This window comes from Myotis nattereri (assembly GCF_964212035.1).
Source record: "Myotis nattereri genome assembly, chromosome: 1".
Classification (NCBI taxonomy): domain Eukaryota; kingdom Metazoa; phylum Chordata; class Mammalia; order Chiroptera; family Vespertilionidae; genus Myotis; species Myotis nattereri.
Window position 1 is genome coordinate 50,874,746 of NC_138075.1, and position 25,993 is coordinate 50,900,738.

The 25,993-nt window shown below is 42.4% G+C and overlaps 1 protein-coding gene across 3 annotated transcripts in view; it reads left to right on the plus strand.

Annotated features, from left to right (window-relative positions):
- The window catches only part of RORA (RAR related orphan receptor A), a gene marked incomplete at its 5' end in the record, with an annotated part of 724,182 nt that overhangs the window by 608,631 nt on the left and 89,558 nt on the right, over nucleotides 1–25,993 (plus strand). Inside the window, one exon of one of the 3 annotated variants that reach the window (XM_081094738.1) lies at nucleotides 22,674–22,919. The exons of the other annotated variants lie outside the window; for them this stretch is intronic. Within the exon in view, the coding sequence (XP_080950864.1) occupies nucleotides 22,889–22,919 (31 nt within the window). Of the gene's footprint in view, nucleotides 1–22,673; nucleotides 22,920–25,993 lie in introns of those variants that run through there. 3 annotated transcript variants of the gene reach the window in all.

Sequence of the window (25,993 nt, forward strand, 5' to 3'; positions counted from 1 at the left end):
AGAATCTCTTAAACCTTGTGGCCTGCGGAGTTCCTGGACACTTCCCGCACACACTCCTTTGGTCGTCTTCCAGGCGTCTGAGTCCATTCTGAACCTTTCTAAGGACTACAAGGGATAGCTTCTAACTCTTAGTTAACAACGGATACCAGCGAAACAACAAACAGAAGCCAAAATGTCTCAATCCTCACCAACCAGCAATGGCCTTCGTGCAACTGGGAGGGTGCCTGGCAAGTGTGGGAGACAGATTTTAATAGACAACAGGGTGAGAGAGAGGAGAGAGCGGGTGTGTGTGCTGGCATGGGTCTCATACACGCTGACGACACGTCATAGCACCACCCTGGAGAATCACACCCTTCTGGGGTTTGATCAACACCTTAATTGGTTAACACTATCAATCCACATGTTCTCAAATTCACCTTGCTCTTGTTGGTACCCAAACCACAAATACATATGTGTGTATGCATGTCTGCCTGCATACAGTAATCATGATGTACAGTAAAGTGTTTTATGTGTGTGTCTACAGATTCATAAAATTTTATTTTTTTTAATACTCTTCATACTGAGGTTTATGAGTTGTATAGTGATGCATTGGCTTCCCCTGGAGCATGAAACAGACGCAGCTCATCCCAACACGACATGCTGGCCCAGTGTGAAGGAGCAAGACAGTGAGAAACAGACTTCTTTCCAAAGCGCCTGCTCAGAGGCGTCCAGGGGACTGACTGTAGGCATCTGAGGTTTTTCACCATATGGGGCCTCATCTGTCACTCACTCCTTGCTCATTAACAAGAGGACTTGTCACCTGGAGAACTGGTTGCTGTGTATTTATTGTAAGGAGTTCAGGACAAACAGGTTTCAACAATGCACAAAGGTTTTTGGCAAACAGAAAACATAAACAGTTTCCTGATGAGTTGGATTGGGAGGTAGCAGCCTCCCCAGACCCTGGCTATCACGCGCTCCCATTCTCCCTCTCTGCCTACCTGGTTTTGCCAGGTAAACTCGGATCCCATTAGCCTTCTGCTCCTGGCTGCTGACGGAGCCCCAGGTACAGAGCGACCTGCCTGCTCCCAGCGAGTTCTCGGACCCCGTGGGGAGAATCTTCCCTCCCTTTCTCATGTTACACATGTTGCAAGGTGTGGGTTAGAGATACTGGCTGGGGTGTTATTCTTGTCTATTACCAGCTTCCCAGATGAGATAGGCAAACCTTCAGGACTCAGAAACAGTCTCAGGGCTCAGTAGAGAATAGAAGCCACCCTCTGCCCCTTTATCTGTACCCCCTGACCCCAAGCATGGAGTATCACAGGATTCAAAATACAGAATCAGAGCGATCAGCTCGGCCAAGTGCTCCGGCCCTAAGATGAAGAAGCACAAGAGAGCATGGAGATGTGGGACTGTGGATAATGGCAGCTAATCCACTACCACATTCTGGGCAGCGAAGTGGGGCCCTTTGGGGTCATCCATTTCTACTGGAAGCTATGAAAAGGTAGCATGACCCCCCAAGGAGGCTATTTTGATTCCTCCTTGTGCATATAAACCTGCAACCCTTATGGAGCTGCAACCTTAACTTTATTAATTTTTCTATTTTCTTAGGCTGGGATTTGTCTTTTCTGCTCCCTGTGACAAGAATAGATACATTATTTGAGAGTTGACTATGTTCCAGGCATTTTATATGTTTGTTAGTGTGTGTGTGTGTGTGTGTGTGTGTGTGTGTGTGTGTATAATCTCATTTAAACCTTATAACTATGACTATCAAGTGTAACTATGAATATTAATTGAGGAAACTGTGTTTCAGATGTTAAGCAACTTGCCCAACCCGCATAGCTAGTGCGTAGCAGAGGAGGAGTTGAACCTGCCAAGCCCTGTATCCTTGTCCTTCCTAATGTGCCATGCTGTCCCCCTCCCCACAAGTTCATAGAACCCACAGCAGACAATCTTCATAAGACAGACTGTCAGTGAGCTATGTTCTGAACTCTTTTTTTTAATCCTCACCCAAAAATATGTTTTTGATTTTTTTTTAGAGAGAGATAAAAGAGGAGAGAGAGAGAAACAGTGATGTGAGAGAGAAGCATCAACCAGCTGCCTCCTGCGTGCACCTGGACCCACCAGTGATCGAACCCACAACCTTGAGTATGTGCCCTGACCAGGAATTGAATCCAGGACCTTTCAGTGTATGGGGCGATACTTCAACCAACCAGGCCACACTGGCCAGGGCTGTTCTAAACTCGTGAGTACTTTCCTTGGACACTTCTCAAGAGATGAAACTCATCAATGCTCCTTTTCTTTAAAAATAAGCACATATACCCTGGAAGAATGACCCTTTAATGCTTCTCCCTACATTACTTGCCCTCATCCAAGATGGCAGCAGAGTAGGTGGAAGCTACACTCACCTCCTCCCAGGACCAGACTGGAACTACAACTAAGTTATACAACAATCATCCTGAAGAACCTACATTAGTTGCCTTGCCTCTACAGCTTTTCTCATTTCGATTCATTCCACCATCTCCAACTCCTTGAGCTCCTACCTAGAGCCCATTTTCTCCAAGTCTGCTTCCCTCAGCTATTGGCCTTCCTTCAGAATTTTCCTTCCTTTCCTTTCCTTTCCTTCCTTCCTTCCTTCCTTCCTTCCTTCCTTCCTTCCTTCCTTCCTTCCTTCCTTCCTTGTTCACCACAATCAACACTTACATTCTCTCTGTGCTATTAGGGGGAATGTGTTCTATTTAGCCAAAATAAAGTTCCATTCCTGAGATATTTACCTTTCTTTTCACAAGGTAGCCTATCAAGCTAAAAGGATGAATCTCCAATCATAGAATTCCCTAATGTCCATCTAAATGTCACACCTCATTATAAGAATGATAAAGGGTATTATAGAGAAAAAAAAGTACCCATTTTTCTCACTAATCTTTCTAAAAAATTTCCAGTTTTCCTTTTTTCATCTTTTATTATATACATGTCACTTTTATTTTTTATAATTATGATTCAATGCTGTATTCTTTTTTTTCTGCATAGTTTACCCATATCAGACATAACCTGTTGTCTGAGGAAAGGCTGACTGAGGTAGCCAACTTATTGTCTTGTGAGTTATCTGCATGAGAATTTAAGGGTGCCCCTTTACTAAACAGTAAAGATGCAGTCTTTTTTTTTTTGATGACCCCTTTTTTCAGGTGACCTCGGTGACCCTAATCCTAACACAAAAGCCAGACGTCAAATTTGAAATGTTATGATTATTATCCTCTCCTACATATTAATGATTTTTAGGATTTTCAGAGGAGATCAGAAAGAAACATTCATTGAACACCCTTGTGCTAGACACCTGGTGGACATGCTATAAGCTGTTGTATTTAAACCACACAACAACCCTGTGGGGAAGATATTCTTACCCTCATTTACAGATGAGGAAACCAAGGCTCAAACCATGAAGCTCCCTGCCCAGCTGACACCGTGACAGGAAACGTTTCAATGTTGGATCCACCTGACTCCAAAGCTCTTTTCAACTTGCCACCTCTCTTTCTCTCATCTTGGGAAAAACTTCACTAAATAAGAGTTAGTCCATGTGTCCTTTCCAAGGCCTAGCAGAGCAAATGTAACAAAGAAAAAGAAATGGAGGAGTTTTTATGGTCAGTGGTACACACGTATATTACAGACACACACAGAATATGAAACAAATGCAAATTTATTCAAAAAATAGGAGCAAGGCGGTTGTAATGGCACATGTTAACAGGACACCTATTACTCATAATTGATGTTACTAATATTTTAGCATCTGACCTGTTTCTCTTAATTGAATTGAAATGACTTATGCAACACATTTGTTTTACTGACTTTGGAAAGATATAATCACCTTCACCTACACTTCGAATTTTAAAATGGAAATTTTTTAGTGGCCTTACAGATAAGTGAAACACAATTAGAGTTTTCCTCCCTAGGAAATGCCTAGAAAGTTGCATGTGTGTTGTTTTAAGGGGGGAAATAAAGAAAGGGCATTTTGCACAATGATCGGTGAGGTCACCCTGAACGAAAATAAAATATGTCCATTAAACTCTTCCCAAGAATCACAGATGGAGTCACTCGGGAGTCACTACTCTGCCCTGTTTAACTTAGTCAAAATTAGTCATTCCAAAGCCCTTAAAATATAAACTAATTTCATGTTTGCAGAAAAAACTTTACCACCGGGAGCAGGGTAAATCGGAGAGGCAGAGAAAGAGATTCTTATGGGAGCAGAGGCATCTCAGATCTCCACTTCTCGGGACAAATGACTTGCTCTGCCAACCTGCAGAGAATGCCAGTCTGCTGGGTTTGCCAGTGTCCAGGCCAGCAGTAGACCAAGGATGAGAAGTCAGAACATACCAAGAGATTGTTCATTAAAGCAGGTAAAAGTTATAGCTCTAACCTCAGCTTTCAACTGGGCACGCATCCACCAGTTTCTGCCCGGGGTTAGTTGAGGCTTGGAGGAACATGCCAAAATTAGGGGAGGTTCATTTCTGTTTTTCAACTTGGCAGGTCTTGTCTTGGAAAAGAAAGAGAAGTGGTATACCAGCTTTAATGGATTATAAGATGACTGGGCGTTGGGTGAGAGGAGGGGGAGTCGGGGGAGGCAGGCAAAAAGGGAAAAAAAAATGTTTTTGAGAACTTGCAAGAAATAGGTCTTGCTGGCCAACAGGGGCCCTAGGTTGACATCTGTTGTATGTTAGTTTCAAATGCGCCTGTTTCTGAATAAGTGATCTCAGAACTTCAGCGATAACATCCAAAGGAAAAGTACAGAGTGAGCTTGAGGAAACATTTTTCTGGGTTCCTTCTCCCTGTGCCCAACAGGGAAAGAGCCGAGAGAAGCCCTGCCTAGTCTAACTTGAGGCCGCCCATTGGCTGGTAGACTAGGATGAAACATCAGCACCTTTAATGTGGGGTTGAAAAACGGAATGCCAGGAAGTTAAAAGGACTTAGGGGAAAATGTCCTTTGGCCTTCCGCTGCGTGACAGGATTCTGAAGTGGCAGCTAGTGAGCAGAGTAGACTCAGTTAGTCCAGTCAGAGGAAAAAAGCAGCAAAACCAGAGGACCAACATCAGTAATACCTTTGAGTGCAGTGATGAAAGAGTGAGGGTGGCTCTGCCAGAAAGGCGGGTCTCTTCATCAGGTTCCCAAAGGCAGCTTGTGCCTCGGCCCGCTGTCAGAGGAAACCAGCCCTACCTATCGCTGGTCTTTCTTGAGCACCTGCTAGGTGCATGGAGTACGACAGAGTCTTCATGCAAAGAAGGTTCCATTCTTCCTTCTTTTTGCCAAACTTATTTCTATTTGAGACGGAGACCGATGATGATTTTGTTTTCTACCTGGACAAGGAAAATAAAATTTGGAATGGAATCGTGAGAAAAAAAATATATGTATTTTCCTGCTGAGAGGAATCCAGTAGTATACAAAGACGGAGGGCTCTGAGGAGGGCTGATGTTATGGTCAATTGAATGCCTTTCTCCTTCCATCTGTGCCCTATTCTCACGCTGATTCAGTGCTGCTCACCTGATGGGGTATGGAATGAACACCAAAGGTGAGAGACACAAGAAATCAGAACAAGTCTCCAGCCACTCCCCTCAGGAAACTTTCCTAGAGATCTTTTGAGATCTAAGGCATTGAACCCATTCAAGAGTACAGAATTTCCCATTCCCCACTGCCTGTGTGATAATACCCAGCCCACAAGAATGAAGATAATCAACTAGGAAGAGAAATTTTATTTCCCTCTGTACACAAACTCCCTTGGACTTGTCCCTACAAAGAAATACTTCCTTTCTCCCTTTTGTCCAAAAAATCAGGTTAAAGATTAACACAAGAAAGACCATTAGCCCATAAATGTTAGGTGCATGACTTCTTAACTTTGCTATAAATACATGCATCACTTTTGACCATTTGATGATTTTTTACCTTACATGAACCAAAACACTCTCAAACCCAAGGTGTTATGGACAATTACCTGCATGAGAACACAATAAATTTTTAAAGTCTATATATTTTATCTCCATAATGCAATTTATCTGCATTGTATTTGAGTAAAATTGATTTTTTTTCCGGATGATTGCCCTGGATTGGACACAGTCTTAAAGAGGTTCTCTGATCCTTTAATTTTCTCTTACTCTCTGATCTGGGTGCTATTGCTCAGTTGTGCTGCTTTTATCATTGCCTACTTAGTAGCAGCAATGGGAAATGAGCCTTAAAAGTGATAACCCATCATATTATATTTTTTTATTCTGCTGGTCTCATAAAAAAAAAAAAAAACCTACCAGTCATTTATTTCATCTCACTTATTGTCGATCAGCCCCACATTCTTCACCTCCTTACTGTGATTTTCTTTGTGCTGTGGTTCCCAGCCACGGCCTGCTTCCTGCTGAATTAAACTGCAGCCCAGACAAAACCAAAGAGCACATCTCTCCCAAAGTTCACTCCAAAGGTCACCCCTGGTGAGATGGACATTGCAGATGTGCTAGAAAGATTAGAGGCCGCTTTGATAAAACCTGCGTCTGTTCTTTGCTCCTGGTCCTTAGAGTGGAAGATCAGATTTTCGTTGCCTTGCATTATTTAAGAGTTTTGATGAGCAGCTCCCATCAAAATTCCCCACAGATTTTGGACTGTGTGTGTGTGGACACATGTGTGTGTGCGCACACATGTGTGTGTGCATGTGTGTGTGCGTGTGTGTGTGTGTGCGCATGTGTGTAAAACAGCACTGTAGAATGATTGAGATGTTCAAAAGGACCTTGCCAAGTGAACTCTTTGTAGGGCTCATTTTCCATTAGGTTGTCCTTCCTTAAGTCTCTTGGTGGCCTTCTGTTCTATTTGATGGCAAATTCTGTTCCTGCCAGATTGTATGAAATCCCTTTAGCAGCTTCAAATAGCTCTCTCGCCCTGCAGTTTTAGCACTTGGGTGCTGATCACATCAGTCCCTGGACTTTTGTTATTCTCCCCCCTTTGATGGTTTTCCTCCGTTCTTCTGTTTTCATTGGCTTCCATTTTCATCTCCACTGTCTGTTCTGCGATGTTGTTATCTATTCATTCGAGAGAGTCCAGCCATTCAGCCCACGAAGAAAAGGCCATTCCTTCACGTGCCTAGCCTGGCTGGCCCAGCGGGTAGTCTATGATGTGTGCCTTTCATCACACAACTGTGGAGGCCCCTCTTTGGGCAACCGCTTTGGTGATGGGATAGGGATTATTGTATCATGATTTCGTTTTTATCAGCCTCTTCTGTGTCTTCCCATTTTTAGTTGAGATGTAGCGGTTCCTGTTATGGCAGGTATTTTTATAAATGGCTTCATCTCTGATCGTTGCCAATAAAGAAAGGAAGGCCACCTCATTTCCATCCTGTGATGTTCCACAGATAGACATGCATTGTCTCATGCTGGAGTGTGATCAAATGGTCAGAACATTGAATGGGAATGAGACCTTGAGCATTATATTCCTGGGTCTATCAGGATCTCTACCTGAGACTTGATGTCATTCACCCCTAAGGCTACAATGTTTTTGTGCCTTCTAAAACCCTTGCTATAATTATTGCATGTTATTTTTGCCCAATGAAATATGTCATGCCGAAACCGGTTTGGCTCAGTGGATAGAGCATCAGCCTGTGGACTGAAGGGTCCCAGGTTCGATTCCGGTCAGGGGCATGTACGTGGGTTGCGGGCACATCCCCAGTGGGAGATGTGCAGGAGGCAGCTGATCGATGTTTCTCTCTCATCGATGTTTCTAGCTCTCTATCTCTCTCCCTTCCTCTCTGTAAAAAAATCAATAAAATATATTAAAAAAAATTCTGTCAAAAAAAAAAGAAATATGTCATGTTTTATCTCAAAAGTCCTAGTACCAAATAATATAATTTGTAAAGGTACAACATACTAACGGTTCTTTTTCTAAACTAATTCAATATTTCATACCAAACAAAGGGCGGTAAGAGCAAGTTCTGAGTGGCAGAGATGCCAAATGAATAGCCCTTAAATGTGGAAAAGGGTTGGTTTTAGAATTAATCATAGGAACCACTCCCTATGCTATTGGAAAACACATGTGATACAGCCTGTCTGGATGCCCCCTCCATCTGAATGGATAAAGTATTAAAATTTATTTTCAAAATAAAGTAATGAAAAAGCAAGCTATAAAAAAGAAGGGACATAACTTCACAATATGTTCTTAACTTCTGAGGCCAGTGTCATGATGGGAACCAGGGCCCTTACACTGAAATGAATCTCATCACACTGAAAGGACTGGAAACTGTGAAACCGCCATCATATGATCAGGCTTGTTTTCCGTTGATTGTTATGAGGTCCAGTTAATTAACAATTAATTGGTGATTTATTGGTGACATTTTTATTGAGTTTATTGAGGTGACATTGGTTTAATAAAATTATATAAGTTTCAGGTGTGCAATTCTCTAACACATCCTTTGTATATTGTATTGTGTGTCCGCCACCCCAAGTCAAGTCTCCTTCCATCACCATTTATATTCCTTATGCCCTCTTCTACTACTGGTGGCATATTTTTGAAGAGGCATGTAAATTATCTCTTGTGGCAGGAATGAATGGGTAATATAAAAACATATGAGCCAAAAGGAAGGTATAATTAGCAACCAAAATCTTCTGAAAAAGTATAACACAGCTTCATGTTTAATTTTCAAAAATTGTCCTATGGAATATTTTCCTTACACTTGCCAATTCCTCAGAATATGCATTCTTAAAGAACAGGGAATCAGTTGTTAATATCTTGCATGTGGCAACATTTATCCAACACCAGACCGAGAGTCAGAAACCTGGGCTGCTGAGGCAGCTCTACCATAAGCTGTGTGACCCAGGCTAAGCTGGAAAACCTCTCTGAGCTTCGTTACCCGCTCCGGGAGTGAGGAGAAGGATCCCTGCCTGCCTGCTGTCTTCCCGGATGTTTGTAAGTGTCCATTTGTAGCCCCAAAACTGCATTCTCAGTAACAATAACAACAACAACAACAACAGTGTAATAGTAACAAAGAAGATGATGATAAAGTTTATAGCAATTTCGAGGCGACCATGGGGATTTAAATACAAAAAAACACTATTCTGGAGCCCAGACAATATGAGAGTGCAAGGGAGAGAAATCTGAAGGTAAGGCCCAGGACATCGACAGCAGCGCTTCCCCTCCCTTTGTCTAGCCTGGAGCGGAGAGAATTCACCTCCTGCGCCGTGGAGTCTGCACAATGTGCATCTAGCCAGGCAGGTGTAGAGGCAGCAGTTTCCATGACTCCGATAAATTAACTAGTGTTCACGGATGTTTTGCAGCTGCCCTGGAAACAGGCTAGCAGTTTTGAAAAAGCATTGTTACAGCCATGAAGAAGTGTTGCTGTCATGTGTGTGCATGTAGAAAGCATACTTTAAAGAAACAATCCCTTCGCCTGCACCGAGTGAAAACAGGCCAAGCTGTGCCGACGCTCTTCTTTCTCTTTTTCCTAATGAAACTACTTTCATTGCTAACCTTTCCTTCTCCAGAATTCCAGCAGGTTAAACATTATTATATAAAGAGCAATGGCTATTATGTGAATAGCCAGTATCTTAATATAAGGCTATATATTTGAACCTCAGCCCTGAATACTCATAATTTAAACACTTACAGAAACAGTGTAGCTTTAAAGAGAGAGGCGTATTTGAACGGTTTTTATTTTACTGGTAGTTGGCTAACATTGGAATTGAAGTGCCGGTGTATAAAACAGTTCTTCCTACTGTGGAAAGCTCATTCGTTTTCCATCAGGCTGCAGAGCATTGCTAACTGAAACTGGACTAAGACCTGATTGTAAGGTCTTACTTCATTAGGGTTATTATTTCAGATATATATCCATATACACACCCACTCACAGATATTATTAGAAAATGAGATAACCCTATATATGTAAATTAATTTTCTGGGGTATATGTGCCTAAGCTATTTCACTTTACATGGGGGAGAGGGCGGCTCCCAAGTGTATTATGTAAGTCCCCATGTTCTTAGAGTTCACGGGTAATCCATTCCTAATGTTTCGAACTCGTTACAAACATTAATGACTGTGGTGTGTGCAGTATGCTGTCACACGGGTGTCCTCGGACTCTCTCAGCTGTGGCTGGGTGCTTGCCCCTCTGCTAAGTGGCACCATGCTGCCTACTTTGTGAGTGCTCGTGTCTACTTTCCATCCCTTTTATCTCTTCCTTTGATATTTATTGTTTTTCCTTGCTTCCATGAGCAGAACTCTCTACTCCTTTCTGTTGTGCTTTTTATATATTCTATATAATGAAAAATCAGATCTCAAGGTTGGCAGAATTATCTGACATAAGAGTAAATAGTCTACGAGTGGATGCCCTTGAGATTTTTTTTAGCAGATACGAACTTTAGTTCTTAGAATTTTAGTGACATCTTTGCGGATCTTTCTCTACTTTTTCCCTTCCTTCCTTCTATCCTTTCCTCCTTTCTTCTCCTTCCTTCTTTCCTCCCTTCCTTCCTTTCTGTTTTTTTTCCATGTTCCATTTCATAAGGTTTTCAATTGAGAAATTTGTAATTATGAAAATTGTTATAGCAATTATTTCAACCTCATTGATAGCAGTTCTAATTTAGTATTATTTAATTAGCCATTGGCTCACCTAGTAAATATATTCTTGAATCTATACACCTTCTACTAAGTCTTAATGACAATTTTTGCTCTGTAAGCAAGGGGAGGACTTTTTTAATTTCATTTTTTCAAATATCTCACACAGTGTCTCACCCATAGTCTGTTCCCAGAAAATATCTGATGATTAACTGAGATTTAAAAATAATTATCACGCACAAGCTACATACAAATGACACTTTCTAAGAACTATACTTGTCTTTCATGTTCTGGAAAATGCTTCTGAGCTTTTCACACCTTGGTTTAAAAAAAAATCAAGAAAGACCAAGTTAAACTAAGTGAATTTTTTTTAATGTGTAAAATGAACTAACAAACAAAATAGAGACAGACTCATAGATGGAGAGCAGGCTGACACTGCAAGGGGCTGGGGGGCTGGCCGGGTGGAAGGATTAGGCAAAAAAAAAATTTTTTTAAAGAGAGAAGAAACTCATGGACACAGACCATAGTGTGGTGATTACCAGGGGGAAATGGGTGGGAAGAGGTGGAGTAAGGGGAGGGGGAAAAGGGTATGTGGGGATAAATGGTGATGGACAGAGACTTGACTTGGATGGTAAACACACAATACAGTGTACAGATGATGTGTTGGAGAATTGTGCACCCAAAACCTGTATAATTTTGTTAACCAGGGTCACCCCAATAAATTAAATAAAAAGGGGAAAATGTATAAAGTAGCTGAAAATAGAACTCCTCATAGGTAGGAATTCCAAGTACACTGCCGCTTTCCTTTGGGACTGTTTGTTGATGGAGGAATTTGTAGCTCATAATTAGAAACCCTTTAATTCATTCATTCATTCCAACAATAGCATTTATTGAATGCCTGCTGGGCCCCACCAGGGATGCACGGGCTTATCAGACACAATCTCAGGAAACAGACATTTTGGGCAGAATTTCAGGGTTGCTGTGAGTCACAGCCCAGCTGCCATATGTTAGAAGCATTCCCCCAGTTAAAACTGAAAGCTTCCACATGAAGCCTAAGTTGTTCTTGAACCAGTCTTGCCTCTGTTAGAACAATCCCAAGTATTTCGTGTTCTGGGAAGAAATCTGGAGATGGTGTCATAGTGTTTTCCTGTTCCCTGACAAGCCGTTCGGTAGCCCCGTCCAACACCATTTAAAACAGCCCGGCAATAATCAGAAGTGAGGTGCCTCCGTGGAAAACACTCGGAGGGTGCCTGTCGGCAAGTGACGTTTTAAACCGAGGTTTAATGTATACCTGTTGTTGGGTTCCACAAAAGAATTTACGTGTTTAAAAAATGTCATCTCAAAAAAATATATAAATGTAAGTTAGGAAACAACGAAAGTTTCATAGAAAAGAATGACTATTGATTTTGAGGTTTTACCTAGCTCTTCTGCTTTGCAATCAAATACGCAAAGTTAACATCTCTCCCTCCCTAATATTATCTTGCTTTGTCAATGAATCATCATGTTTTGCATTTACTTAAGACCAGTAATCTTAAATTGTCACTTAATTATATCTGATCATCATAATTTTATAAGGCAATCATATGCATATATTTTGAGTAATGAAACCATTATGGCTTTATTGTAGCCTCTTTTGTTTATGTAGCTTCTTTTCCACTGTATTTTAGCATTTAGATTACACACAGGATTGTGAGAATTTTATAGAAATTATTAATTTTTATTGCCTTGAAATAGTAAGGGGAATTTTTGTAAGAAAACATTTCAGGCTAAATTATGATATGCCTATTAATTAAATTTAATTCTTTGCTTTTTCAGGAGTGTTTAAAAGAAAAGAAAATCTTGTTTCATGAGCGTTCAAGCTCTATGTCATTGAAAAATCACTTTAAAACAGTCAGAAAGTATTTTTAATTGGAATGAATCATCTGTTCCCATGAAGATATTTTTATAGTCTATAGTGTATATAGCCTTTGATCCTGAAGAGTGTGGCTAGATTAGCAGAGTGATAAAATATCTACTTCTAAAGTGAAAAATTCTCTTAACTGTTGAATTCCCTGAGTACATAACACCATACACACAAAAACAAGTTTATGTATTGAGCAGTTGACAAAACTATTATGAACACAACCGTCTCCCAGGTACCTAACCCTAGGGGCAATGATACAGTACTCACTAATGCAGTGATAGCAATGACTTTATAGAAGCTATCTACCTCAAATAACAGGAATCAACAATAGATAGATATCTGGCAACACCAAGTGCTGGTGAGGATGGGTAGCAACTGGAATCTCAGGACCTGCTAAGAGGAAGGCAAAATGGCACAGCCACCCTGGAAACCATTTGACATTTCTTATAGTTAAACTTCTATATCCCAGATAATCTAGCAGTCCCGTTCCTAGATATTTACCCAAGTAAAATAAGAACTTGCATTCATACGAAAACCTGCACTTGCATTTTCATAGCACCTTTATTTGTGATTGTTAGAACACAGACATGGCCTAAATGCCCTTCAACTAGGGAATGAGTAAACGGGAATGGACTATCAGTAAACAATAGAAAGTAACAAATTATTGATATGCTCAACAATATGGAATCTGTCATGCATTTGCTAAAGTGGAAGGAACCAGAGTCAAAAGGCTACCTAATATATTATTCCACTTAAGTGATACTTTTAAAATATTGTTTAAAGGCAAATTATAGGGCTGAGAAAAAGATCTGTGGTTGCCAGGGTTTGGGAAAGGGGAGTGAGTTGCCTACAGAGGAATTTGGGAGGATAGGGAGATGGAACTGTTCCACATCTTGATTGTGTTGGTAGTGATGCAATTAAAAACTTCTGTCAAAACATGAAGAACTGTACATAAAAGAGCGAGTTTTACTATATATAAATTATATTTTAATAGCAGATGAAAAACCAGATATGAAGAATAAATCAAAATACAAAAAAAGTTCCAGTTTGCCACAGTAACATCAGAAAATACCATAAAACTACTTCCTATGTTTTACTATAGTTCTAGTTGATAAACACCATATAGTAATTTATGTTACACTATGAGCTGAGCAGTGGGGGCTATGAGCAGATATAACATGTTTTCTTTTCTCATGTTTTGTGATGCTTACATGTAGCGTGATTCTTACTGGTTTACAGAAAATGTTTTTTTACTGTTTTTGACAAATGGTGAAATCTGCTGACTATACTATAACTGCATTATTCATAAGAGGACAACACTTTTATTTGAATTACCCAGTTACATAGCATTTTGACCTTGGGATAAGAGAAAACAAGATAAAAATAATATCACTTAGTTTGGCTCAGTGGATAAGTGTCGGCCTGCAGACTGAAGGGTCCCAGGTTCGATTCCAGTCAAGGGCATGTACCTTGGTTGCGGGCACATTCCCAGTAAGGGGTGTTCAGGAGGCAGCTGATCGATGTTTCTCTCTCATCGATGTTTCTACCTCTCTATCCCTCTCCCTTCCTCTCTGTAAAAAATCAATAAAATATATACTTTTTAAAAAACAATATTACTTACCTTGCTTATACACAACTATTTAATGAATACTGAATACTGAAACAAGAAGAGACTTGGGCATTTTTATCTGCTCATGTCCTATGAGGCAGGAAGGCCTACCACATGATTCTTTGAGTGCCTAACAATTCTGGTATTTCCCTTTTTATTCTTCCTTGTTTATAATGTCTTTGCCACATTACCTCTGTCATATTTCAAGGAGCAAAGATGTAAATGGGAAATCACCATTACATTCAAGTTTATGAAAATCAATTTCACTCTACAATATTGACCTCGCTTTTGGAACAAGAGGCAAATTGGGTTATCTGAGACTATTATTGTACTTAAACCTTTATAACAAATTCAATAATGCATATCAATAGTTTCTCAATAATACCTTCGCTTACACAAATAAGTCACTCTTTCTCACATTTGTTGTGACATTTTAAAAGTTACTTTATGTATATTTTACTTAAGATGTGTTGTCAAAACATCTCAAGGCTCTATACATAATATGGCTTTATATTAATAACAAGGCCATGCATGACTATAGTCAATAAATCTGGACTTTTTGAAAGCATGTTGAAAATTAAGTGACTGTGCTTAAGATTATCATACTATCAAAGCCATTTGTTGGATGATTAAAATAGGCGAAGGAAATGCTATATTATAGGATGTTGTAAAAACTTTATCGAAAGAGCAGCAGTGATACGATTTGTAAAAGTAAAAACAGTAAATATCTCTACCTTGTGCTTTTCTAATAGCATGAACTATGAAATTATTATGTTTTTGTTTTTAACAGATTTGTTATTTTGCTTGGAGTCTTTTGGAAACGCAGCCTTGGCTTTTGTAGTTCTGAGTTTCCTCGCAGTCCTCTGTAACATTCCATTACCAATGTTTAGAGTTGTTTATTCCAAAACAGGAAAGAATTCCCTTCCAGAGTTAATTTAATGTGTAGCAAGTGTTTCTTAAATGTACAAATGGCAACATTGTTTTCAAACAGGATAATTACAACAGTGTACAGTATGTTTCTTCATTAGTAAGTAATTAACTAATTTACTAAATTGTGCAATAATTCATAATGACACATACTAACCCTGCTCAATTACAGGAGCTACTGATAAAAGAATTTCTTGCACACATGCCTACAATGTATTAGAGAAGTCATTTTTGAATCCTGAAGAAGTCAGTTTTGCCATTTTCAAAATACTGAGTAGTGCTCAATTTAAGGAAAAAGTAATAGAATGTTGAGTGGTAGCATCATGGTTAAGGGTGCACACCCTAGAATCAGTTTACATAGGTTGTTGTTATGGTTTCACCACTTACTAGCCTTGTGTGCTTGGGCAAGTTACTTAATTTGTCTGTGCCCTACTTTCCTCATCTGAAAAAAAAAAAAAAAAAGAGCGTTTGGGGTGAATTAAATGTTACAAAGAGGATAAAAGAAGGGCCTGCCACAGAGTGTGTCCCAAGGAATTGTTAACCAATAGGAGAGGTAAAATTGGCAAAAGCAGCAGGGATGGATAAATATTAGAAAACCATTTTTATTTTGGAAAATTATCTTTGGGGACACAAGGCTTAACTGGATACTCAGAAATTGAACGTGAATTTTGTAGTCTCTGAGTGGAATGCCTACTTTAATCTATTTCCATCTTACAAAATGTAGGAATTGTTTTTCATTCGTGAGAATGGGTATTGATTGTTGGTTTTTTTAATGTGAATCTAACGTATTTAGAAGAATTTAACATTTTTTATTAAAATAGGAAAAAAAAAATACCCAAGTCTCTTCTTGTTTCAGTATTCACAGCATATTTCCCCAGTGCCGGCCTGGACATAAATAATACGTGTGCTTCTAAGAGCTGAGAATAGACTGCTGGTCAGACACCGTCAGCCCCTGAATCCCCTCCTATCAGCTGGAGCCTAGATGTGAGCATCCAAACCACTATTGACAGGTGGCACAACTGTCTGAAATGTCAATAGTTATAAAATGAGTATTTCATAATGCAGAATAATTGATTACTGTGCTTGACTGCACAGAAACATATTTTCTCTGAGAAAGCAAAATAACGCCAGCACTCGCTCCTGGAAGGCTCCTCGCTGCGAGCCCCGGATTTCCCAGCGAAGCCCGAGTTACTCTGCGCTCCTTAATCATGCATGACAAAAAAAGGGAAAGCCATCTGTAACTGCTTATCTTTTTTCCATTTATTTGAAAATGTATTTTTAAGATCGTTTTTTAAAAAATAAAATACCGTCCATATAGGAAACATCTATATTAATGGAGCTGTCTCAGATAATTCTCAGAATTGAAATGGACGAGATACAAAAATCAGATAACATTTAATTTATCTTGTTCATCCTAAAATGCTCCAGTTAGCTTTTTGCTCTGATGAAATAACACCCATTTCCAGTTTTATTCTTCCTCTGTGTGCTGTGATGTGGAACTCTTTTGCTCTGTGTGTTTTATTAAGTGTAATTTAACTTTATGACTATCAAGCCAACTATTAATCCTTACAATAAGGCAATGAAATAGGCAAGCGGAAAAGAGATTTATTTTCTAAAGCACAATTCCCTCCTTCTGCCCTTAAATTTTTTTAAGACTCGTTCTCTAAATGTGAATAGTTTGCAAAGCTCTATACTAGGCACCTGGAAGACATTTCTACAGCCTACACTGTGAGCCTTCTCCCCGCCTTGTCTGCATGTGCTTTACATTACTATACACCTTCACTTCTAGTTCTTCCTTAAGTAAGAAATGCATTTTCTCTCTCTGTGCCTTTACCTATGTTCTATGCTCTTTCTAAGATGCCCATTATTCCTTTTTCTATTCACTAAGATTTGATTTGCCCTTCAAGGTCTAGTTCAAGTGGTACCTCCTCCATGGAATTTTTAATCTTATAAAGTTTAAGATTAACCCTGCACCGAGTAACCTCTCTTACTCTTGGCTTACATAACACCTAATTTCTGGAACACTTCGAGTATGTGTCACACGTTCTGCCTTACATTATAAACATTGCATTCATTTTCCTAGTAGATTGCAAGCTCCTTGAGGGCAGGTCTGACATTTATATCTTTTCCCTTCTCCATGCCCTAGAACAATGTAATGCACAGCAGGTGTTTATCAATATTTATTGGATAAGAATTTGCACTCTTACAGACAATAAGATAGTAAAAAGATTGTACTCTTATAAGAAACTAGTGGCCCGGTACATGAATCCATGCACTGGTGGGGTCCCTCGGCCTGGCCTGCGGGGATTTGGCCAAAACCGGCTCTCTGACATCCCCTGAGCGGTCCCAGATTTCGAGAGGGTGCAGGCCAGGCAGAGGGACCCCACTGGTGCACGATCGGACCAGGGAGGGACCACAAAGGGCTCCAAGGTGCGTCTGGCCCATCTTGCCCTGTCCCCACCGGCCAGACCCCAACAGCAAGCTAACCTACCGGTCGGAGCATTTGCCCCCTGGTGGTCAGTACGCATCATAGCAACTGGTCAAACAGTCGAACAGTCAAACACTTAGCATATTAGGCTTTTATTATATAGGATTAGACATAAAAATGTGAGATCATGAGTACCCTTAGGCCATGGGGTGACTTAATTTTTATTCATCTTCATATTACCAGTACTTAGCAGGTACTTAATAAATGCTTGTTTTAGACACACATTTCAAAATTGCAGAAAGCTTAGCCAAAGTGCATGCTGATAGTCATTTCAGCACATCTTTATGAAGGCCAATAATTTACGCTAGGCACAGGCTCTGTGTGTGTACAACAATGCAGAAGCTGGTGGAGGAAGTGGTGATGGTATTTCCACTAAGGAGCCCTACTAAGAGAGAATCATCCTTTTCCTCTTTTAGATTGTTTAACGTATTCCTCCCAGTGGCCCTACAGGGCTCACCTATCCTTATTTGACTTATGAGAAAGATCACTCAGCTAGTGAGTGGGAGGAAGGTTGGTTTTGAGCCCAACTTAGTCTAATGCCAGAGATCATCCTACTATACCAGGCAGTTCAATGGAAAAAAAATGGTTCAGCACAGAGAAAGAGATGAATGTATCTCTGAGAAATGGATGGAACATGACCCTCAAAATAGTTACAGGATCTCTGAGTTGCAGGAGACCTTTGAGGCCTGTTCCCATTCATTCATTCCACAGGAAAGGGGACGATATCCTGAGGGGTAAAGTGGTTTGCCCGTGGTGATGCAGAAAGCTAGTGGCAAGGGTGGAACTTGAACCCAGGTCATCAGGTTGTGAGTTCCTTTCTAGTTCTCATATTCCTTTAAGTAGAAAATCTTGATTTTCCGAATGTCCTGTTGCACTGCCAGCCATAGGAATGGGGTGAGAACACTCTTAGAAACACAAGGGCTGGATGTCCCTCTGGCCTCTGATGTGCATGTCCTTCCTTGGCAGGTGTGTGTGTAGTGAGGCACCTGCTAGCCACCTATCTGGAGGTTGCTCAGGGCTGTATGCCTGTGAACTTTACCCTTTCCCTCATTGTGATGGTTACAAAACATCTGCAAGTTCTTGGATTTCCTAATAGATGTATGAGACGTGAGGTTCCAGAAATCTCAGAATCCCTTCTCAACTCAGCCAAATCTTTCACCTCCAACATCCCATTACACTAAAAGCCACACTAATTATTTGCGGCCATCTATCAACTGTGAGGGGCAACATGCTGTGCAAATGTCTTTTCCATGAGCAACCAGACACTGCCTTCCTGTAGGAATGTTCAGACTGACACAGGGAACTGACTTCTCTATAGGGTTTTCAGAGCCAAGGTCAGCAGATTAGTAAGCTTCTCAAGATCAGAGCTATTGTCTTGTTCTTGTTTGACCTTTCCAGTTATCGTGCCAGGTGCATAATAGGAATTCAGTTAATATGGTTGATAATGTGAAATGTATGTGTGTGTGTGTGTAAAATCGAAGATGTTTCTCGCCACCAAAATAGCTTATTTTGCCCTATTCCATGGACTGTGTATGTGTATACATACCTGTGTGTACATTTAAGTCTACTTCTATATTTGGTTTAGAAGCATATCAGACAGATAAGCTGTATTCATTTGTTCATCCCCTCCCCCTTAACACTGCTCAATAGGGGCCCCTCTGTCACTTTTGGTGGCCAGGTCTCACCAGCATTGTTCCATTCATAAACGTTCCTGTAGGAGACACTGGCTCCTTCCACTCAAAATTAAGCAAGGCCGTGATCTATTGCAGGTAAGTTTGCGCATTCTCTGTAGTTTCCCAAGAAGTCTTGCTTAGAACTCTCTGGGTCTGACCATGTTTGGTCTATGGGAGACCTGCTCCCCGGCTCTATGCGGCCAGAAGGGCCCGACTCCCACAGCTCACAGTGCAGTGGTTGCTCAGGATGCCGCTGAATCAAGCTGCCTGGGCCCACATTAACCTTTCACTGATCCCTTTCTTGTTCAGCTAGAAAGAAATTAATTGAATTAGCAAGCTGCCACACACTGGAGAGAGAGAATCAGGGCCCGGGCGAAACAGAACCACAGAGCCAAAATGCTCTCTCTCATGTACATCAGCAAACTTTGAAATCATCTTTGTACCAGAAGCCACTGGCCAACTCGTGATAAATTTGCCAGCCCCTTGGTTTGCCATTCTCCCCAGTAGCGCTGTATTTGTGATTTAAGGTGGTGTATATCATAAACTTAGACCCCATTTATAAGAGAAACAAGTACACTCCCACAGAATCAAGGATCGTTTATTTATCCCCATGAAAGTGCAACGACTGGCACCAAGTTACTGATTATACTCCAGTTCAGAACCCTGCGGAAATACACAGGCTTTTCTCATAGGCATTTGGGAACAGCCTGGCATCAGAGTGTTTCTCCACTTCCCTGCTAAGTGTCAGATCCACTGTGAAACCCAGTACATAGGGACACCATGTGGGGTTGTCACGGTATCTAGAGGACTTTGAGTTGAATTACACGTGTGCCTTCTTTTTCTGAAATTAGTCAGTAGAAACATTTAAGCTGAGAATTAATGTGTAACTTACTCTCACTCATGGTCAAGAATTCCCATCCTGTTTAATTGTCTTCCTATAAATGATAGTCTGGTTTTTTTTAGAACGCTCGGTAAACTAATTTTTAATGGAAAGAATATTTGCTTAGCACTGTTTCCCCCACAGTTGGTATTCCATAAGCATTTAGTATAATCCAAATAATTATTCCTACATTTTAATATATAGTTGGTAAAAGTTTGCCCTGAAATGTGCAACATTTATTGCTTCAGTTTGGTAGTGTTGAAGGAAGATATGGATCCTTTCATTCCTGACTGATTTATTTGATTGAGGACATACAATTCCATAGGAAATTTGTATTTCAATAGATTTTTTTTTTTTTACTTTCGAAGTTTCACAAGAGTTTTGTGTTAATATAAAGAACAATATAATATACCCTGGGTTAAATGCTGGAGACCGTTCATAGAGTCATATTTACAAATAGGGTCTAGGTACACTAGAAGGTTAAGACTTAATATCTGTGATTCTGCTGCTCATTAGTTGTAGGATGAGAATGAAATACATTTCTAAAGGGCAAGGTCAGTATTACATTATTCTGAAGACATCTTTGTTGAATAAAGGTGTAAATAATTCAAATTAGTGTTCTATTTCCATTGGAGACATATCTATGGGATGAATGATTCTGCTACATGTAATTGCAGGAACATGTCACATTACATGTCATTCCCAATTACCGATTTCAAATTAATTGGAAATAAATACCAATTACTAGTAACGTAAGACTATTTACCTTGGAGTCAGATGGCTGACAGGCAGGCTCAAGCTAATGGATTTGGTAATTTTCAAAGCATTATTTTCTAAAGCAGGATACTGTTTAAAAGTAACATTGTGAATTTTCACAGTTGTATATCTGGATTCAATTGCAATGACTATGGAAGACCATACCTATGAGCATACAGTCTCTGATGGTTTCCCATCCTTTAACAGTATAAAGGAAAGAAAAATGGTACCTGGGACCTACGTAAAGATAGCTTGGCATTAGCCTTCCTTGTTAAAGTCTTTAGCACAGGGGGAATCAAGAACCAAATATGAATGACAGGGTCACTGAGGGGTGTTGCCTCACTGGAGATGCAGTTGCATCATGGGAACATGGTGTGATTTAATTTCATAATTATAAACATCACAGAGGGTATGATTGATTCATTTGAAACTCTTGTCCACTTCGCTATGGCTGGACAGCTGAGTTAACATGGGTAGGTCTTGGCTTCATATTTTCATGACTGCTTTTCTTATTTTTGTGGTTTTATTTGGAAAAAATTTCAAAAGGAAAAACTGCATTAGGATGACTTTAACTGAAATCAAACTTTTATAAAGCAATGACTTGATTTAAGGTAAATGGCATTTTTTGACCTTCTAATCGGAGGCCTGTGTGTATTTTGCCTTGAAAAGGGGGTAGGGTGGGCAGTGTATGATTTTTACAGTGCTGATGGTCTATACGTGTTTTAAATTACCACCCAGCCCTGGGATCAAGGAAAACACAGTTATATTAAAAAAAAAAAAATTCTAGGTCTCTAAACTGTTTACTCGCCATGAGTGCAACAAATAGCCATCTAATATTTTAAGTTGTAAATGGAAACAGACCATCAGAAAAGAAAACAGAATTTAAGGAATAATAGGTATGAAAACGTGGATTTCAATACGTTTTTCTGTTATGCACAATACTACAGACATGCCTGATGAAATTTTAAATAATGCAGACTCTGGGTATGTAGCATCTGAAATTCACGGTGAAGAGATTCATCTGATAATAATGTCATGATGTACGTTTCCGTAAAGCCAGTAAAAAGGATTAAGCGTCAAAGTTTGGAAGGAATTAAGCTTAGTTGCAAGTTAAAACGCACAAAGTTAACCTTTAGAGGTCTTTTTTTTTCCTGTCCAAAGTACCACAGAGTCCCATTTTTAGGGTGTGAAAACTAGAGCCTTTTCCATTTGTGGATGGATTCTCAGAGATGGAACCCAAGATATGGAAGTGCCTGGGAATGTACAAGCAGTGGCTCAAATTGCCCCGGCGCCAGGAGCCCTTCTTCCAGGTGTCAGCGGTTGAGGGGGGCGGGGGGGAGGGGAGAGTAGACGACCAGGGCCTTCATTGTTGAGATGAGAATTACCAATGTCTGGGGGGAAGAGTTCCCCCTGCCCAGGCTGAGTCTCTCTGGAAAGACTTTGGAGGGACTTGGTTCCCTCCCCCGGGCTGCGTTCTGCATCTATCAGAAGGGGACTCTACCTTCCCAATGGAACCGGGGCGCTCTGGAAAATGGGTAATGAGGCTGACGAAGGCTCCCCGCGACCAAACCCCTCTTTTCCGCCGACGAGCCTGAGCATTAACACCCCTGGGGGCTCCGCGAAGGGAGCGAGAGAATGGCGTTAGGTTGCGTGCCCCTTGCCCTGCGGACTCGGGGAGAAAGTGGTCCGGCGCGAGTTCTGCGCACAAGGAGGAGCCCTGGCGGCCACGGGGACTCGCGAAGGCGAGGAGAAGGCCGGGGTCCCGGGCGCGGGCCAGGGGCGCGGAAGGGCAGCGCCGGGCCCGATTGCGCCCGCCGAGCAGCCGCCGCCGCTCACCTGCACGCGGGGGCGGGGCGGGCGAGGCGCTCGGGCGCGCCAGCCTCCCGCCTCCCGCCTCCCGCCTCCCGCCCGGGGAGGAAGCCGAGGGGCGCGGTGTAAACAGAGCGGCGGCCGTGATGTCAGCCGGTCACATGGAGCCTCTTATGGCTCGGGATGGCTCTCGGCGGGCGGGCAGCTGCGGCAGCTGCTGCTGTGGCTCGGGCGGCGGCGGCGCGGCGGCGGCAGAGGGGGCTCCGGGATCGGACCAACCGCTCTCCCTGCGCTCTCCGCACCGCGGCTTAAATGATGTATTTTGTGATCGCAGCGATGAAAGGTGAGCCGGGCGCCCCGCCGGGGCCGGGTGGGCTGGCTGCTCCGGGGGGCGGGGAGGCGGGCGCGCAGGGGGAGGGGTGGGCGCGCCTGCCCGAGCGCACGTACTGCCCGGGGCCGGTCGCCCGAGCCCCGCCGGGGCCTCCTGGGCCAACGCGGCGGCGGCGCCCGAGCCCGGCCGCGGGAGCTGCCCACCTCCTGCTGGGGGCAAAGGCGCACGGGGGGGACCCCCTTCTTCCGCCCCGTCCGGCTTCTGCCAGTGGCCCGGGCCCGCCGGCACCTGGCGGGGCTCCCTGAAGAAACTTTGCCAGCCGTCGCCGCGCTCCTGGCAGGGAGGGAAGGTCTGGGGAACTCGGTGGAAGCCGGGGGCGCCCGCGGCCGGCCCCCGAGGCCCGCACCCGGGACGGCTACGGCCTACGCAGGGGAAGGCTCTGCGGCCGGGCCGTGCGCGCGCGCGGACGCGGGGTCATCCCTGGGGACTGGTCAGCGCCCCAGGCCTGGCGCCCTCCCGCCCGGCGGCCCAGCAGCCCGGGAAGTGCGGCGGGTCCGCGCCGCGTCCTGCCGCAGCCGCTTCCCAAAGGGCCCGGGCCCGCGGGAGACGGGCGTCCGGAGCGTGCCCAGGCCCCCTCGGCGGCCGCCCGCCGCCGCAGCGCACCCCAACCCGATACTTTGGGTTGTGGGTTTGCGGGAGGTGAGATGGCGGGGAGGGCCGACGGGCGCGCGTTCATCGCGGCCAAGCCTCCCCACCCGCCTTCGCCCCGACCAGGATTCCGTAGCCAGGCCGGTGGCAGGATGGCAGGGGCCACTGGTTGAAGAGAGGACTCGCGCAAGGTCCTCTCAGGTGAGGAGGAAAGAAGCCGTAGCAAGTCAAGGAAGTTTGTCAGGGGAAAGCCAAAGTTTGGAGGTGTGCAGGAAGTCGCCCGTGCGGCCTGGAGAAACGCGGACACGCTCCTGGGACTGTTGCAAACAGCCCCGGAGACGCTCAGCCCGCAGCGCGCTGCCGGCTCGTGCAACAGCAGGTTCCTCGGGGCAGATAATCTGCCTGAGCGGCTTCGCAGACCCGGCCGCTGGCGGCGAGGATTTAGAGCCCCATCTGTTCGCCGCGGACAGGGCTCCCCTAATGCGCAGCGTTTTTGCAGACGCAGCCTGTCTTGCGGGTTCCCCCTTCCGTGCGGGCGCCGCTCGTTAAATGTTTGCTCGGTGGAGGTTTTGTTGCAATCCAGGATGAAGGGCACCCGGTTCGGTTCGATATCTGCGCTGGGTTTACTTTCGGATCACCGAGCTTTGCCTTTCTTCACTAGAGATTGGGTGGCATCTCTTTTATTAATTATTAACAGGCCGAAACGTACTGGACGCTGAGATGAGCTGCTTGAGATGAAATTCTACAACGTGCCCACAGCAACATGTCTATCTTTTTTTCCTGTGACTTTCGGAAAATAGGATTTAATCACTTTTAGAATATGCAACTGATAAAGTAAGAAAGAGGAAACCTCCCTGTGATTCACGTTGTTAAACACTTAAAATCATTTTGGAAAGAAAAAATGTTAAGATTTTTCTTACCGACTTTTATGTAAAAGAAATCTATGCTCCTCCCTCCCCCCCCCCCCAAAAAAAAAAACTTTTATTCTGTTTCCTGCATTTCATTAAACTTTGTAAGAATAAAATGAGTCAAATATCCTTTGTAGTTCAGACATTTTCTTTCATTTTTTTCCCCTTTAAGTTATAAAAGACATTTTGCTATTTGGGAGGTGCCAGTGTCAACCCTAATGCATTTTATTTAGTTTAATTTGCGTTGATTGGGACAAGGGCGGGGGAGAAGCTAAGACCATTTCCTCTAATGAACAGTAAACAAACAATACAGTAAGTTTTAATATTTTAATTTTGACATTTCCCAGTATATAGGCTGTTTTGCTTTTATAGTTCTAGAACAAAGTGAACTCCCATCCTGTCCCTCACTAATATAATCATGAGGATTACACCACCATCATCATCCCCACATTTGTCTTGGAGTGACCTCTGGCTGCCGTAAGATAATGGATTCGTAGTATTGTGCTTTGAGAAAAGCAGTTCGGGAGTCCTGGCAATGCAGTTTTTCAATAAGCCTGAAAGAGAGAGAAGTAGAATTATAATGCACCTAGATAATTAGGATATTTTGTCCCCAATATCATAACACCCTGTGTTTTAATGGGATTGTCTTGCATTGGTACAAATTTAAACTAAAGAAAAATAGTTGTGGGAAAATGAGGAATGCTGTAAATGTTTCCATATCAGATTTAAGGGGGTGGGGGAAATGACCCAGAATCATATTAAATACTTCCCCACTGCCTCTCAGTATTAACAGTTAAATTGGTTCCATACGTTAGAGTTTGTACAATTGGAGTTTTCATGAAACAGAAACTCTTTACAATATAGCTTTTTGGTGTGTGTATGCATGTGGACCGCCGAGTAGAGAACAAGCCACCATAAAAGAGGCACATTCTCTTTGTTGGCTGATTTACTGTTGTTTTTTAAACATCATTAAATCAGGCCTTTTGAACTCACCAAAGAAGAAAATCCTTCCTCTGTGTTAGTTGTCAAATAAGTTTAGGCTTAAAGTGGCTTCATCCTTAGAAGTAATAAATCTTCATTTGAGCAACTCTAGTCTCATCCTTCAGTTTTGTTTTTGTTTAATTAACAACACAATTCCAATACCATTTGGATTGCTTCTTGGGCAAATGGAGAGAGCCAGCGATAACATTTAGAATCGGAGGAGCACTTGGTCTGCTCATCATAAAAGTGCATTGGCCAAATGTCAGGCGGCAGCCCAGCGCTGAAAGGAAATGCAAGTGCTTCATCAGTTTCAGCAGATTATGTTCACCTTTGCTTCTTGTGAGTGCTCAGCCTGTGTTCATGTAAATGGAGTGAAGGGGAGGCTTAAAGGGAATTTCTGTCCCATAACAGATTCTTCTCCAATACAATTCGTGCACAAAAATATAAGGCGCCTTGCTACTTTGAAAATACCATATATGTGGGTGATTGGCAGTATTTCCAACTCTTAATAAATTTGATTTTGTAGTTTTGAATAATTTGGCTTTTCTT